We start from the raw sequence: 13,778 nt of genomic DNA on the forward strand, positions 1-13,778 counted from the left end.
TCTAATCAAGTAAAATAAATTAAACAAAAATTAACCATAAATAATAATAATAGTAAAAAATTATAACGTACTAAAAAAGAGTATTAAAAATATACTATATAAAAAACATATAAGAAAAAAGTATAAAAAAGAAAATTAAACATGTATAAAAAAAATATTATAATTTAATGTCATGTCCTTTTAAGTAATTATCTATCTAAAAGTGATTTTAACTAATATTATCCAAATAATATTTATTTTATCAAAATTAATTTTAGTAAAGAATTTGCCAAACACAAATCATGTTGACACAAACTTACTTCTACCCAAAATCAATTCTATAAAATCATTTTTATTCAAACTCTAATTTGACAAACTACAATCCAAACACATACGGGGTAGTGACGTGGCAATCCACTTGAAACAATATTAGTAATAGAAAATGCTAGTTGTACAACAAAATTCAATCTTTGGTAAGCCTTTAATGTTATTTAATTATTTTTTAATTAAAATATATTCCCATTTTTTAAATACACATTAATAATTAAAATCAATTTAAATTTTAAAAACTAAAATTTCTCTAACTTCTTACTCACTTCAGAGTTAGTTATTGTTTCCTTCTTCTACGTTCCTATTATCACCAACAACAAGATACCCAAAACTAACATTACTCACTTCAGAGTCCGTTATTATTTCCTTCTTTTACGTTCCTATTATCACCAACAACCAGATACCCAAAACTAACATTCATCACGCCACCCTTAGCCAGTCCAGTTAGCCTAAAACTCGTAATCCACTTTTCGGAGCTCTTCTCCTCCTCAAGCTTCTCCGGCATAAAAGGAAGCAGCCTCGTGAGGTCGACGCGGTGAAAGTCTCTTCAAGTCCATTCAAAGACAAAGTTGCTCCATTTCTCCCAGTAAATATACTACTTTAAATTTATATTTTATTATTATTATTATTCTTTATCCCATTGTTTATGTGATTATCTATTTTATATTTTTCTTTAATTATTTTATCCGTATGTTAAGAAATATCATGATCAACATCTTTAATTATGTTTAAAAATAAACATAATAATCTATTTTATTTAATTGGAACTAGATTGATCTTATTTGATTTTAATAATAGACTTGGTATAAATAAAATAATTCATACTTAATTAGTTTGATTAAAAATGCACAAAAAATTAAAAGTTTAAGTAAGAAGATGTAGATTGTATGTTCATAAAAATTTGTTTTTTTTTTCAAATGAAAACACATCTAAACGTACGATGTTATATATAAATTATTTTTGAAACACATCCAAAATCATAAATTCTAACATTTAAATATAAACGCTAAAAATACAATTAATCTTTTGATATTTGATTTGATAAAATGCATCTAATATTTATTATTTTATTATTAGTTGAATTTTTTCTACTTATTTGAACATTAAGTTATTTGTATAAGGGTGACATAGTCTCGTGTTAATGTGAAATTACTAATTACTCTATAGTACTTACCATAGATATGAGAACCATATCATACAATAGGATATGCCGGTTGTCGCGTATATCCAATCTAAGAAATTTTCAATTTCCAGATTTCTTTCTCAATTCCGCCGTATTTTGTCCTCTTTCATAGTCTCTCGGCTCTCACCCTCAACACTCATCCCAGAAAACTCTTATTAGCTTACAAATAGAGAGTTTCTAAGGTGGAAAATGTTTATTCAGGAGCTCTAAGTTCTATAGTATATTTTTATTAAAAATGCTGGTTGTCTAAAGTCTTTTAATAATTAAATTTAATCAAGTTGTTTAAAAATAAAAATTCGTGTTACTTTCTCTTTTTCTTAACGATCGCCCATTTCTTCTTCTTCTTCTTGATGTTATTGTTAATGTTGTCCTTAAGAAAAGGATTAAGTGATAACATAAGATCAGCATATAGTATATGAAACTCAGCAATTTGAATAATCATCTTCGTTAACACAGGAACACAATGGAAAATGAAGGTGAAATACTTACCGAATGTTCCCAAGTAAAGATCTTTGTTTCCGGCAACTCGACCAATTCTTGCTTGCCACCTCCCTTGTTGGTGATGCCTGCAGGATTAATCGGAAACAAGCATAAGATATAAGACCAAAGTACACGAGAAAAGATGAGTACATGTATTATTCTCTACAATGATATCGAATGAAAGATGATGTTGAGTCATTTGAAATTCCATACCTTGTCACACCTCTGTATATGGAAGCTCCCCTGGAAAAGCCACTACTTTTCCTGCAAAAAAGATAGTCACGTATTTCAGTACCCACATATAAGTATAGTTATAATATAGTGTTTCAAATTTAACAGGCCAATGCAGAAAAACCTTCTCAGTGATGCAATGAATTCTTGCTTTGTTACGTGTTTCATCTCCTCCAGTCCCTTTGGGTAATTGGAAACCTATGGAATAAGAGGTAGAAATAATTAATAAGCAAATGTTGCAACTTGCCAGTTCAAGTTACCAAGTAAACCCCGAATTATTATTTATTGAAGATATATTATTTGCACTCATGCATAGAACTGACGTACATAAAATAGTTGCATAAAATATTTCTATATATTTTTGTATATATAATTAGTCCCTTGGCCAAGCCGCCTCTTCTTTCTTTTTATTTTAATTACTTTTGTTGTTTTACATTCACAAATTGACCAGAAAATCCTAAATGCACTTTTCATGGCACCTTAGCCTACCAATGCAAGTAAAGCATATTCCTTTGACAACAGCCAATTACCTAGATCCACTTTAGCAAAAAGATTGAGCATGCGATGCATATGTATATGCTCATACGTACTCAGATAAATGAATATGAATTAAACATTATAAATTTAATAGAATAGCTAAATCTTTAGTCCCATCTCAACAAGCAAGGTTCCTTTCAGCTATAAACGTAGGATCATTTCATGCACACAAAGCAACTAAGAAAGGATGAAAAGCATAATACACACGGAAGTGACCCTTACCGGGAAGTTGGCGGTAGCAGTGGGACCCCAATACTTTAAAGCTGCCAAATCATAAGCTCTCGCAGCCTTTTCTTCTTTGTCATATTCACCTGATGATAACCATGACAATAATTTATTAATAAGTTTCAGAAAAAGACTACCATATCTTAAAACAATGTATATAGTATATAACTGTGCAAAAGCTTAATATAAGTTGAACGAGTAGAATTTTGAGAGGAAGCTTTTCATACCCAAATACTGTAGTGGCAGCCAAAGATGCACCAAGTCACGTTTCATATGCAAGGAAATAAGCCAAGAATATCAAAATATTAGATTATGTCATAGTCAAAATTATCTGCAAAAATCTCGAGTTCAAACGCTTGAAACGCTTTCTTGGCTTAATAAATTTTCTATTTTTATAACACAAAAATACTTTGTATACACAAGTGAAACTCAACTATTCTAAATGTTCCACTAATTAATATTAATGGTTTATCACAAAAATGATAAGAGCAAAAGCAACAACCTTGGTTAACAACACATCTGGATTTGCATATGGAGATGGATAAGAAACTCCACATAGGAGTAAAAGAAGTCTAGAGGGCACAAGAGAAAACGGAGTCCAAGATCTTCAAGGCCTCCTGACTGTTCATATATATCAAGGTCACAACACCATAAAAGGGGAGCAAATAGATGCCTCAATCCCTCTATGCACTGCAACATGACATCTCTCCAAGTTGTAAATCAAAATACTCCATAACTGTTCCAAAAAGAAATCAATTAGATATTTAATTTAGTTCTTTCCTAATGAAATCATTGGTGGGTGTAGGACCAGCTAACCTTTTAACCATTTCCAACTTCAGCTAATCAATCCAAACGCCAAGATATCTTAATTTGGAGGAACCACTGGGAACAATATATTCCAATTTCAGAATTACAAGAAAAAAAACCTATAGAGAAAATAATTAAAGACAAAACACCCAAAAAAAAAGATCTGTGCTCTAACTTGGATTAAAACATAATTTCAAATTGTAGTTACATCACTCTCAAGGATTGAAAATTACGTATTACTTTCTTCCAACCACATGCAATCAATCACATTTTGCACTGCAAGGGGAGTTTTCTCAAATCCACACTTGTACATACATACATACATACATATTAAAGTCAGGAATTACAGCACAAAACAGATGAAAACTTAAGTTTAGCACTAATACTATAGTGAAGAGAAAAGAAAGAAGACCAGCAACATGTGTAGAATAATAAATAACTTTCAAACCCTACAATAGAACTCATGCATGCAACTAAATAAAGCTTTAGGTTAGATTGTCAGATACCAAAAGCCTGCAAAAATTAAGCTAGTTTTCAATAGAAAATCCAAAACTAAAGTAGAACCATTCATCTTCTAAACCTGCACCAGCCTCAAACTCCTTAAAACCTTCCAAACGTTTGTAGAAGGCCCCTAGATTCCACTTAGTGAATCCTAATTGCAATCAAAACTCATAACTAACACTTACTACAACAAACAGAGAACCTGAAACTTGAGGCCTGAAAGAAACTTAATCCTTGGACTAAAGTAGCTCAACCAATAAATTAAGTACTATTAATATCTAACACAAATTCACAAAGCCACAAACCAAAAAAGCACTCTCATCCAGCCAAGCGCCACTGATCTATGAAATTGACTTTTCCAATGAGTTACTATGTGATTCGGATACATCTACTGTTACGGTGCAGTGAAGATAAGAACGAAACACTAAACCAAATAAAACCCAAAAACTGGAAACTCTGAACAATTAAATCAAACCATCAATACCAATCAACAAAAATTAAACAAAATCAAAACCCTAATCATGAAAGCTTAAAATATGAAAAAATTAACCTGCTGATAGTTGATGTAGAAAAACTAGCAGAACAGAACAGGCAAAGCACTAGCAGTTCACCACCACCTAGCAGCAGCTGAGCACTACCACAGCTGCACCAGAACAGAACCAAATATCAGAATAGAACAAAAAACAGTTTAGAAAAATCAGAAAAAATGAAGAACCAAGAAAATCAAATTTTACAAATAATCAGATCAAGAAAAAATTTGATCAAATAATTTACCACAGCGCTGCGAACGCTGAACGTGGCTGACAGTTGGCGCTGACGGGTGGCAAGGAGGAGGGTTGAGAGAGGGAAACGGAGGTGCGACGAGTGAGGGAGAGGGAGACGGCGGCGCGACGACTTCAGAGAGGGAGACGGCAACCCGACGGGTGTTGAACCATGGAGGGACACGGAAGTAGTGCCGACGCAGGGAGCACCATTGTCCTTTTTGGAATAGCGATGTTCCTAGCGCAGTATCGCTAACGGGTAAGAGTGTTTTTTTTGTCGTTATGTAAACACTGAAATTACAATAACATCCTCGTTTTTTATTTAGGAAATTACGTGCAGGGTCAGCTGAATTCGAATGAGAAAAGAGCAATAGCCAAGTTAGTAACAGACTCAGCTGGATTAGGATGAGGAGAGAGTAATAACCAAGTTGGTGTTGGGATCGAATGCGCTAATTCGCAAAATTGGGGCTTCCGGTGGTGTCAGAAATGGAAGACGGTGAAGGGTTAAGGGTCGGTAGCAATGCCAACGGAGGGTGTGACGAGCAGCGTTAGGGGATGTTGGATACGGTGGACCATCAATTTAAGAAGGAAATTTCACTTGGATGCAGCGAGACCAAAGTGGGCAAAGTTAGACGGAGAAATACTACAAGTAAGGTTAGTAATAAAGATACATTAGATGTAGATGATATTTATGATGAAGTATATACATGTTTAATAGTTTGCTTGCAATTGAGAATGGTGTATTGTGAGGCATTGATGGTGGTTTATTGAGTATTGGATTGTAGGGGAGGTGGGTAATGCTGCTAATGCATTCAAAAGTATGAATGAGCGAACTGCAGTAATGTTGGGAGTGTACTCACAACATGGTCATTAAGAATTGAAATTTGGGAAGGGTTTGAGTATGAGATTATAAGTGAGACAGCAATATGGTTATTTGTTGCATGTTAAGAGTATGTTGAGTTAATGTGAACGAACGTGAAATTAAAATTACTGGTTTAATGATAGTGTTTGAGGTGTATGGTTGTGAATTGTTCTTATTTCAGTCATGTTGAAATTGGAATTGATGAGATATCTCTGAAAACAATAATTTCAAGACCTGCTTGGTTTGACCCATTGAGATTAGGTGGTGTGCAGGGCAGACAAAGTGATTCGCAATGAAAGAGGTTCTTAGGTCCTGTATGGAAGGCGCATTTGCGGATGAGGCGGTATTGGATGGAGTGAGTGAAAGGGTGGGGGACGCTGCCTTTGAAGAGGTATGTGGTAGCGAGTTTTGGTTAAAAGATGTACTTTACAATGCTGCAACCCAATGTGAATATGCAAATAGCTTCATTCATTAAGTTTGGCAATGTGGACTCAATACATGAATTAATTGTGTTTTCAGGAAATAGTACAAGACATGGGAATGGAAGATGAAGAGGTTGAGGTAGGTGGAGGACAGCAAAGTGTTGAGAATGGAATGAACGCGGCTGAAGTTGTGACAGTAACGGCTGATATTTTTTGCAAATGGAGTTCAACAATCCTAAGGAAGCTGCTCGTATATATGAAGAGTACAGCCGGGTGAAGGGTTTTGCTGTTCGACAAGGTAAGAAGATAAAAAACAAGAGAGGAGAATTTGTGTGGATTACGTATTTGTGCAATAGAGAAGGTTTTCGGAACAAGAAATGGTTAGAAAAGCAGGATCGCAAAAGAGAGCACAAGGTTGTCACCCGTTGTGGGTGTCCTGCCAAGATGCGGATAAAGCCAAGAATTGGCACGGGAAAGTGGTTTGTGGCACGTTTTGTGAATGACCATAACCATGATCTCTTGCCTCAAAAGTTTGTGGAGTACTTGCCTGCGCATAGGAGGATTTCGGATGTTGACATAGCGCACATGGATAGCCTGCGGCAAGTGGGAATTTCAATCCCGAAAATATACGAGTCAATAGCAGCACAAGCTGGGGGTTTCAACCGTTTATCATTCACCAAGCGAGACATGTACAACGAGGTTAGGCGACAACGGTCCTTGCAGAATGGTGATGTCAATGCAGCACTAAGGTTCTTGGAGGTGGCTTCTAGGAGAGATGAGAAGATGTATTGGAGGTACGAGGTAGGGGTTGGTCAACACATGTGTGACTTATTCTGGAGTGACGGTCGTAGTCAGGAGGATTTCAAATTATTCGGTGATGTTCTTGCCTTTGATGCTACCTACGGACGAAACAAATACAATCTTCCAGTCGTTGTTTTCTCTGGGGTTAACAATCACAACCAGACATGTGTTTTTGCAACCGCAATGGTATCAAGTGAAACACAATCTTCGTATGTATGGGTTCTAAGAAAATTTCTTGAATGTATGGATGGCAGAGCTCCGAAGGCCATAATAACTGACGGGGATAGATCAATGCGACTAGCTATCCATGAGGTCTTTCCCGATGCTCATCATAGGCTTTGCGCATGGCACCTATTGAAAAATGCTATTTCCAATGTATGTATGCCGAGGTTCACATCCTTGTTTAGGCACTGCATGCTAGCAGACATAGAGGTGGAGGAGTTTGAGTTGCAGTGGGAAGCGATGGTGAGTGAGTGTGGCGTGAAGGATCATAAGTGGGTGAAGGATTTATACTCGAAGAAATTGTTGTGGGCCACAGCTTACATACGTGGAAGGTTCTTTGCTGGCATTAGGATGACTTCCCGATGCGAATCATTGCATGCGAAGCTTGGGCGGTTTGTGGAGAGCAGGTACGGGATTCTTGAATTCATAACAAATTTCCAGCAGTGTGTGGAATTCCTCAGAGACAACGAAGATGAGCTAGAGTTTCGATCATCATATGGGACCCCTGTAATCCAAACAGAGTTTCCCGAGCTGGAAAAATCAGGTGCAATGAATTTCACACGTGAGATTTTTGCAAGATACCGGGAGTCGTTGAAGAGGTGTGTGCGTGTTACAGTGTTAGGGTGCATAGAATCGGAAGGCACATGTACATACGTGACTCAGAAATATAGGAGGCCAGAGAAGAGGTGGAGCGTGACTCACCATGGAATGTCCGACACTTTTGTATGCACTTGCTTAAGGATGGAATCTTTCAGACTTCCTTGCGTCCACATACTTGCAGTGCTTGTCCGATTAGACATTGGGTCCCTCCCGAAGAGCCTGGTGCTGCAACGATGGTCGAAGGCAGCCAAGGTTGAAATGTCTGGGGTTAATCAAGTCGACAACACGGAGGCGTTTTATCGTAGCCGTGTTGGTGCGTTCTTGCAACATTGCAAAAGGTTCGCTCGGGTTGCTTGTCAGAGTGAAGAGAACTTCAAGGTGTACACAGAGAAAGTGGTAAAGGACACACTGAGGCTAGAAATGATAAATGGGGACGCTGGTGCTGGTGCAGGGAGTCCTCATGCGGCGCAGGGGGTTAGAGACCCAATTGGCGTTCGCACAAAGGGGACCGGGCGTGCTAATGAGCTGGTTGGTTCAAGGGCTGTCAAGCGGAGGAAGTGCAGCACATGCGGTTGCCTAGGTCATAGACGTACTCGATGTCCCAACGGGCCACGAGTAACAACTTCATATACAGAGCAGAACACCATGCCAAGTCAGCGTATGCCTAATAGAGACCTAACGGTGATGATGGCATAAGCATAAAATTCTTTAAGCATGTCAGTTCGTTTAGAGGGGACGGTCGATGTTAAGCCATGATTTTAATCTGTTGCAGGTGTCATATGCTGGCAATGAAAGCAACACTTGTCGAAGGAGGGTAGGCTAAATTTGGACACAAAAGAAGGATTTATGGTAAAGAAGAGATGGTGTGAAGGAATTGGGAGGTGTGTGTTGGCAACAGGTAAAGAAGTTTCCAAACTGAATTGAATATGTTAAATGTTTCTAAAGAGATGATACCCGCAGTGGCAATTAATTTTATGTGAAGACTTTTCTTGTTAATCTAAATGAGGTTATTAAAAACGATATGAGGTGACCATGGTAATTACCATCACCTTTACCCATAGAACAGGGTGTTTCATTTGCAAGTATGTTTAACAAGATTATACCAAATCAACTTGTGTTATGTAACAATAAACAGTTTTGATTATGAAAGCAATCCACCTGGATCTGAGAGCAACCCCCAAGGGTGATTTTAGAGTCAAGTCATCGCATGAGTACAGCAAGCACATGAGAGTACCCATTAATAAATCTCAGAAAGATTTCTCCATGAGAGTACGCATTAGAATAATTGGGTCACTGTATTTCTCAATTACTATAACCTGAAATTTACCTTATCCAAATGTATCTTAATTGACACTTAGCAGGAGTATATACAAGATACCCCATGCAGCTTAGGTTGAGTTACGCAACTGGTGCAAACAATTAATAAGCATCAGTTTTAAAATCTTCTTTATAAAAAGTGTATAAAATTTACACTTCAAAATTTTGAGGCTGAATTTTAGAATTTTAATTCTCAATTTTGAATCTTAAATTAAAAATTTAAAATTGAAAATTTTCATTCCACTTTCGCCACTTTGGATGACTAACAAAATTCAATTTAAAAATAATTTTTAGAAACCACTTTTGATGTTTTATAAACGAAAACAAATAGGTTTTTTATATACCTACATCTTTATCATTTTAACGCGTTCAAATATGTAATTCATGATTTGAATCTACTAATAATAAAAAGTAAGAAATACTAAGATTTAAAGGCTTTTTAATGGAATAAGATATTAGCATAATATTTTTTGTTTTTTATGTTTAATTTTAAATTTTAAATTTGAGATTTTTGGTGTGTTTAAAAAATATTTTGCGTAAGTTGTTAGGGTTTTACGACAATAATAAAATTCGAGAAGCAGTCTATGGGAATGAGAGAATGATGAAGTAACTATTTGGTGTGTAGCTAGGAAATGAGAAAACTTTTAGTAATTAATAGTTACGTTAAAGTTTGTTACCAACATGTCTATCTCCGACAAAGGAACGTGGTTTAACTAAGACTTAATTAAATAATTGTATCAGATTTAAAAGGACGATAGAAGACTTAATGTTCATACATTACTACCATTTCTCTTTTCATTATACAAATCTGTGTTGCGTTGTTTTTTTTCATTGCCCATCCAAGTACCTGAACCTTTGCTTTTAACTCAACTCTCATTCTCCTAAAACTCCTTTATGTTGGATATCACTTGTTCAATTATCTACATTAATCATCTTTCCGACCATTCTAATTAGAATTGGAATAAATGAATATTGTTTGAATGTAAAATAAGTTAGACATGTACGTTAACCGCCTCATTCCGTATTCGATAAATGCGGCAACGCACAAATATAATCGGCAGGATAGTTGGGAGATTCAATTCTCCTCCGTAGCTCAAGTCGAGTGACAGAATTACACCTAAAACCAATAAGCAAGAAATTAATTTATGAGGTCACGAGGTGATTTTGAGAGGATGATATCTCCAACTCAGTTGAAAATCTTCATATTGTTTAGTAACTATTTAAGTTGCCTATGCAAATAAGAAAATAAGATACGACGCAACATTTCATTACTTATTCACATAATTAGACCGTTCACAGGGATTCAGGGTCACACAACTAAAAAAAGGCCAATCACCCTAGATGAGACTGGACTTGTTTTAGTTGCTACTCGAGTAGCTGATCCCCTAGATTCAACTTAACAAAGTTTATAAGTCAGACAGTTGATGTCCAGTACACTATTGACATAAACACAGGATATAGGTTCTAGCATGTCCTAAACCTTGCCCAAAACACATAATAAGGTGGTGCAAAAGGGCCTTGAATGCACAGCCAAAAGGAGCAACAACTTAGTGTCATCATCTTCTGCTCAAACGACCTAAATAGACTTACTGCCATAAATACTTAACAGGACTTCTTCCGAGAAAAGCATAACTGACAACAAACAGATATCTGGTCTGATTAGTTGAAGGAAATGACGTCCAACCAATTGATTTGCGAGCGCACATCTATAGATCCTCCTTCCTCGTTCCCAACGGACTGAATTATCTTGATTGCTGCCTTCATCCTAACAGTATCGGCATCAACCTGCATGGAGTCCAAACATAAACCTTGTTACGTTCCTAACAACAATAACTCCTTTCTGGTACAACAGAAGGCAACAATCTGCAAAGTATGACCATCATACCAAAGGATTGAATATCCTCGGACTGAATCCGCCTTCGTGCAGGAGCCAATAAAGACACCAAACTGCAATGTCCACCTTGCAACCAGAATACCAACCGGAGACAACTGAATAATTCATTGGCAACAACTCGGGTATACATAAAATTTAGCCAGAAAACACACATGTGGAAGCAAAGTGTAGGCATCCAACATCAGTAATGTCTGGGTGAGTTGGTGTTTAATTGGATAAGTTACATACCTGTCAACATCGGTCGGAAGACCTGCTGGGTAGTGGAAGTTGCCCCAATTTGCAGGATTTGGGTTCCCATGCCTAAAGTTGACCAGGTTCCGATTCAACATGAACAACTTCCCCAACATGCGACACTGCATTCACGATTTTTTTTAAATTGGGTCATCAAGCATGTTGTCCATGTCAATGTTTGCACCGTTCAACAAGAACGCAAATAAATGTGAATCACAATAGATTAAAATCAGATCCAACCTGCGTGTATATATATATATATATCATAGTTTACGGTTACAACTATACTCACAATGCGAGTCATGTTGGCCTCTCTTCTAATAATGCTGTCGGGGGTTTTGTTGACGTCAAATGCATACACCCTTGATTCCTTAACATCAAGCATTATCAGGTACCACACATCTGCTGGCTCCCAGATGGGCACAAAAACCTACAATGCAGACAACATTAGGAGTCTACAGATCTCAACACTAGACCTCAGTGCTTAATTATTACAAAGACACATAACTCACATAGTGGAGATTATTTGTTTCTGGCATCCAAGGCAGTGTATACGCAGCCTGTAGCCGATCCATAGTAGCACCGCTGAGGACCTCGTCTGCTAAGTTAGACGGAAAGTACCATATATGGGGTGCCATCAGCTTTGAAGCAACCATGGACCCAATCATTGAGGCAGTGTTGATAAGCTGAATGTGGAAACATGTAATTGATTAGCCGTGCATAATTTCTACTATATGAAAATTTTTGTAACCTGTTAACCTATCGGAGTCACAAGACAAAGTCAAATCAAGGATTCACTTACATTAGTGTGAGGTGTCCATGGAGGCACCAACGACATGAAAACACCCCGGGGAATGCTGAACCCTCCATACCGGAACAGAACCTCCCTGTAAATCATGCAACACAGCGTTAGTGACATTTCGTTCATAGAAATGCAATTCGTGATATTGAAATCAAACTACGGCGACAAATTGCATCCCCACTTATTTAGGGTTCGCCTTCGCCCACATAGGCACCGTAAATGATGGGTGATAACTGGACATGAATATTGAATCCCTGGCCTGATGTTCACGTTGAAGGAGTTGAAGCTTCTGATGTTGTAACGTGTTGGACCTTTTTGGGTGATAATCTTATTTTTATAACATTTAAGATTTAACTGACTTTGGGCCCACACAAACTTGGCTTTGACTTGCATTTTGGCATTTCTGGGCCTTGTATCATTATTGTTTGGACAGCAAACAAATGTCTATTCGTTCAACATGTGTGTTATTTTGGGTCCTATTTGGTGTGCTTTTCCTAATCAACACTTGAATGGGCATGTGCATAAACTAATATGTATGTGGAAAAAAAATAAGATGAACTTTTTTTAACTACCGTGACCGAAGAATCATAAGTTATTCTAACCATTGACACAAACGTGGTATATACAGCTTTCATGGTGTAGCAGCGAACAATTTATATTAAAAGGTTTGATTATTAGGGATTATAATATCTTAAGTTTAAAGGTTGTTAACTTGAGGATGAAAGATTTAACATTTAAAGGTATACATATGATTTACTAACGTTTTCATATCTAAATTATATAATTTTCTTAGTATTAGAGTTAATGTACAATTTTTTATTGTTCTCGTGGATAAAAACCTTTTCTTTTATTTTTGATTGTTCTCATAGCACCATCAAAATATATGCAACATATTCTAATTAAAGATATAAACAAGTCGTTGTGTGGTTAGCGTTTGCAGTAGTTAGATTAATTATACAAATTTTAAGAATTGTATTTAACTACAAACATTAAAATTATTTTGGTTACCCCAAATAAATAGTTGAAAATATGGAGGGTATGTTATTCTCCAAGTTATTAATAAACTAACTTGTAAGTAATCGAATTTTATTTGTAATATTATTAGTTCATGGTTACCACTTTTTATGACGTTAAATTTATTTTCCTTACCTTTTAAGTGTTTTAGTATAAAATTCTTGGGTTACAGGTTACACCGTCTATTTTCTCACTCTATACATAAGGTCTTATAATTTAAAAAATAACGGGATCATTTTATTGTTAGCATATGAGGTAATTAAGCTAGTTATTTAAATCCTAAAATTTACCAACTAAGATAGACTGTACATAGTTTTTTTTTAAAAGAATTGTTAAAGCCTTAAAATTGTGTAAATATAGTATAGATTTTCCAAAACATTCATGATGGTTGACTTTTCTCGTTCATTATTATTTTTTATATTTCTTTGTCGTGAAAGTGTTTACTTATTTTAATTGTTAATTATTTTGTAAAAAGCATAAATGAATAACACATCAAAATTTTATTAAAAGTAATATATGTTGATGTAATAAAAAAATAATTTAATAATAATATAAGGTAAAAAAATAATGTTACTAAAG

The 13,778-nt window shown here is 35.9% G+C and overlaps 3 protein-coding genes and 2 long non-coding RNA genes across 13 annotated transcripts in view; 2 read left to right on the top strand and 3 right to left on the bottom strand.

The window, feature by feature from the left end:
• LOC107609855 (fe(2+) transport protein 1) overlaps positions 1 to 2,273 on the bottom strand; it is a 7,547-nt gene extending 5,274 nt beyond the window's left edge. The window contains exons 1-3 of the mRNA XM_016311906.2: positions 2,268 to 2,273; positions 2,186 to 2,215; positions 1,982 to 2,058 (exon numbers count right to left, since the gene is read on the bottom strand). Of these exons, the coding sequence (XP_016167392.2) occupies positions 1,982 to 2,058; positions 2,186 to 2,215; positions 2,268 to 2,273 (113 nt within the window). The remainder of the gene's footprint in view (positions 1 to 1,981; positions 2,059 to 2,185; positions 2,216 to 2,267) is intronic.
• On the top strand, positions 5,049 to 9,329 carry LOC107632509 (protein FAR1-RELATED SEQUENCE 5-like). Of its 8 annotated transcripts, none has more exons than XR_001618700.2 (5): positions 5,049 to 5,688; positions 6,158 to 6,287; positions 6,416 to 8,622; positions 8,714 to 8,839; positions 8,968 to 9,329. XR_001618700.2 is itself a non-coding variant. In XM_021122937.1 (5 exons), the coding sequence occupies exons 4-5, from the start codon at positions 6,538 to 6,540 to the stop codon at positions 8,762 to 8,764; spliced, it is 2,136 nt and encodes a 711-aa protein (XP_020978596.1). In that variant the 5' UTR covers positions 5,278 to 5,293; positions 5,361 to 5,688; positions 6,158 to 6,287; positions 6,416 to 6,537; the 3' UTR covers positions 8,765 to 9,329. The 8 variants fall into 8 exon arrangements, 7 of the variants coding, with proteins under 7 accessions (XP_016191676.1, XP_016191669.1, XP_020978607.1 ...); XM_021122937.1 differs by having other exon boundaries at positions 5,278 to 5,293; positions 5,361 to 5,688; positions 8,714 to 9,329; XM_016336190.2 differs by having other exon boundaries at positions 6,158 to 6,294; positions 8,714 to 9,329.
• The window catches only part of LOC110271733, a 15,463-nt gene continuing 12,109 nt past the window's right edge, over positions 10,425 to 13,778 (bottom strand). The window contains exon 2 of the long non-coding RNA XR_002362344.1: positions 10,425 to 10,980. This is a non-coding gene — a long non-coding RNA (uncharacterized LOC110271733). The remainder of the gene's footprint in view (positions 10,981 to 13,778) is intronic.
• On the bottom strand, positions 10,510 to 12,585 carry LOC107609874. Of its 2 annotated transcripts, none has more exons than XM_021122959.1 (7): positions 12,367 to 12,585; positions 12,186 to 12,270; positions 11,896 to 12,069; positions 11,676 to 11,813; positions 11,381 to 11,505; positions 11,144 to 11,218; positions 10,510 to 11,043 (listed from the first exon to the last, which is right to left on the bottom strand). In XM_021122959.1, exons 1-7 carry the CDS (start codon positions 12,576 to 12,578, stop codon positions 11,019 to 11,021), a joined length of 834 nt encoding a protein of 277 aa, XP_020978618.1. In that variant the 5' UTR covers positions 12,579 to 12,585; the 3' UTR covers positions 10,510 to 11,018. The 2 variants fall into 2 exon arrangements, with proteins under 2 accessions (XP_020978618.1, XP_020978613.1); XM_021122954.1 differs by having other exon boundaries at positions 11,144 to 11,247.
• Positions 10,746 to 13,778, top strand: part of LOC110271734 — a 15,385-nt gene continuing 12,352 nt past the window's right edge. The window contains exon 1 of the long non-coding RNA XR_002362345.1: positions 10,746 to 11,074. This is a non-coding gene — a long non-coding RNA (uncharacterized LOC110271734). The remainder of the gene's footprint in view (positions 11,075 to 13,778) is intronic.

This window comes from Arachis ipaensis, chromosome B01 (genome assembly GCF_000816755.2).
Source record: "Arachis ipaensis cultivar K30076 chromosome B01, Araip1.1, whole genome shotgun sequence".
Taxonomy (NCBI): Eukaryota; Viridiplantae; Streptophyta; class Magnoliopsida; order Fabales; family Fabaceae; genus Arachis; species Arachis ipaensis.

Coding starts and splice junctions, on each gene's coding strand:
- LOC107632509 (XM_016336190.2), top strand. CDS start 6,538: ATGGAGTTCAACAATCCTAAGGAAGCTGCTCGTATATATGAAGAGTAC. Junction 8,623..8,713: donor TGCCTAATAGAGACCTAACG/GTGATGATGGCA, acceptor AATCTGTTGCAG/GTGTCATATGCTGGCAATGA.
- LOC107609874 (XM_021122954.1), bottom strand. CDS start 12,578: ATGCAAGTCAAAGCCAAGTTTGTGTGGGCCCAAAGTCAGTTAAATCTT. Junction 12,271..12,366: donor CGAAGGCGAACCCTAAATAA/GTGGGGATGCAA, acceptor CATGATTTACAG/GGAGGTTCTGTTCCGGTATG. Junction 11,814..11,895: donor AAACAAATAATCTCCACTAT/GTGAGTTATGTG, acceptor TCTGCATTGTAG/GTTTTTGTGCCCATCTGGGA.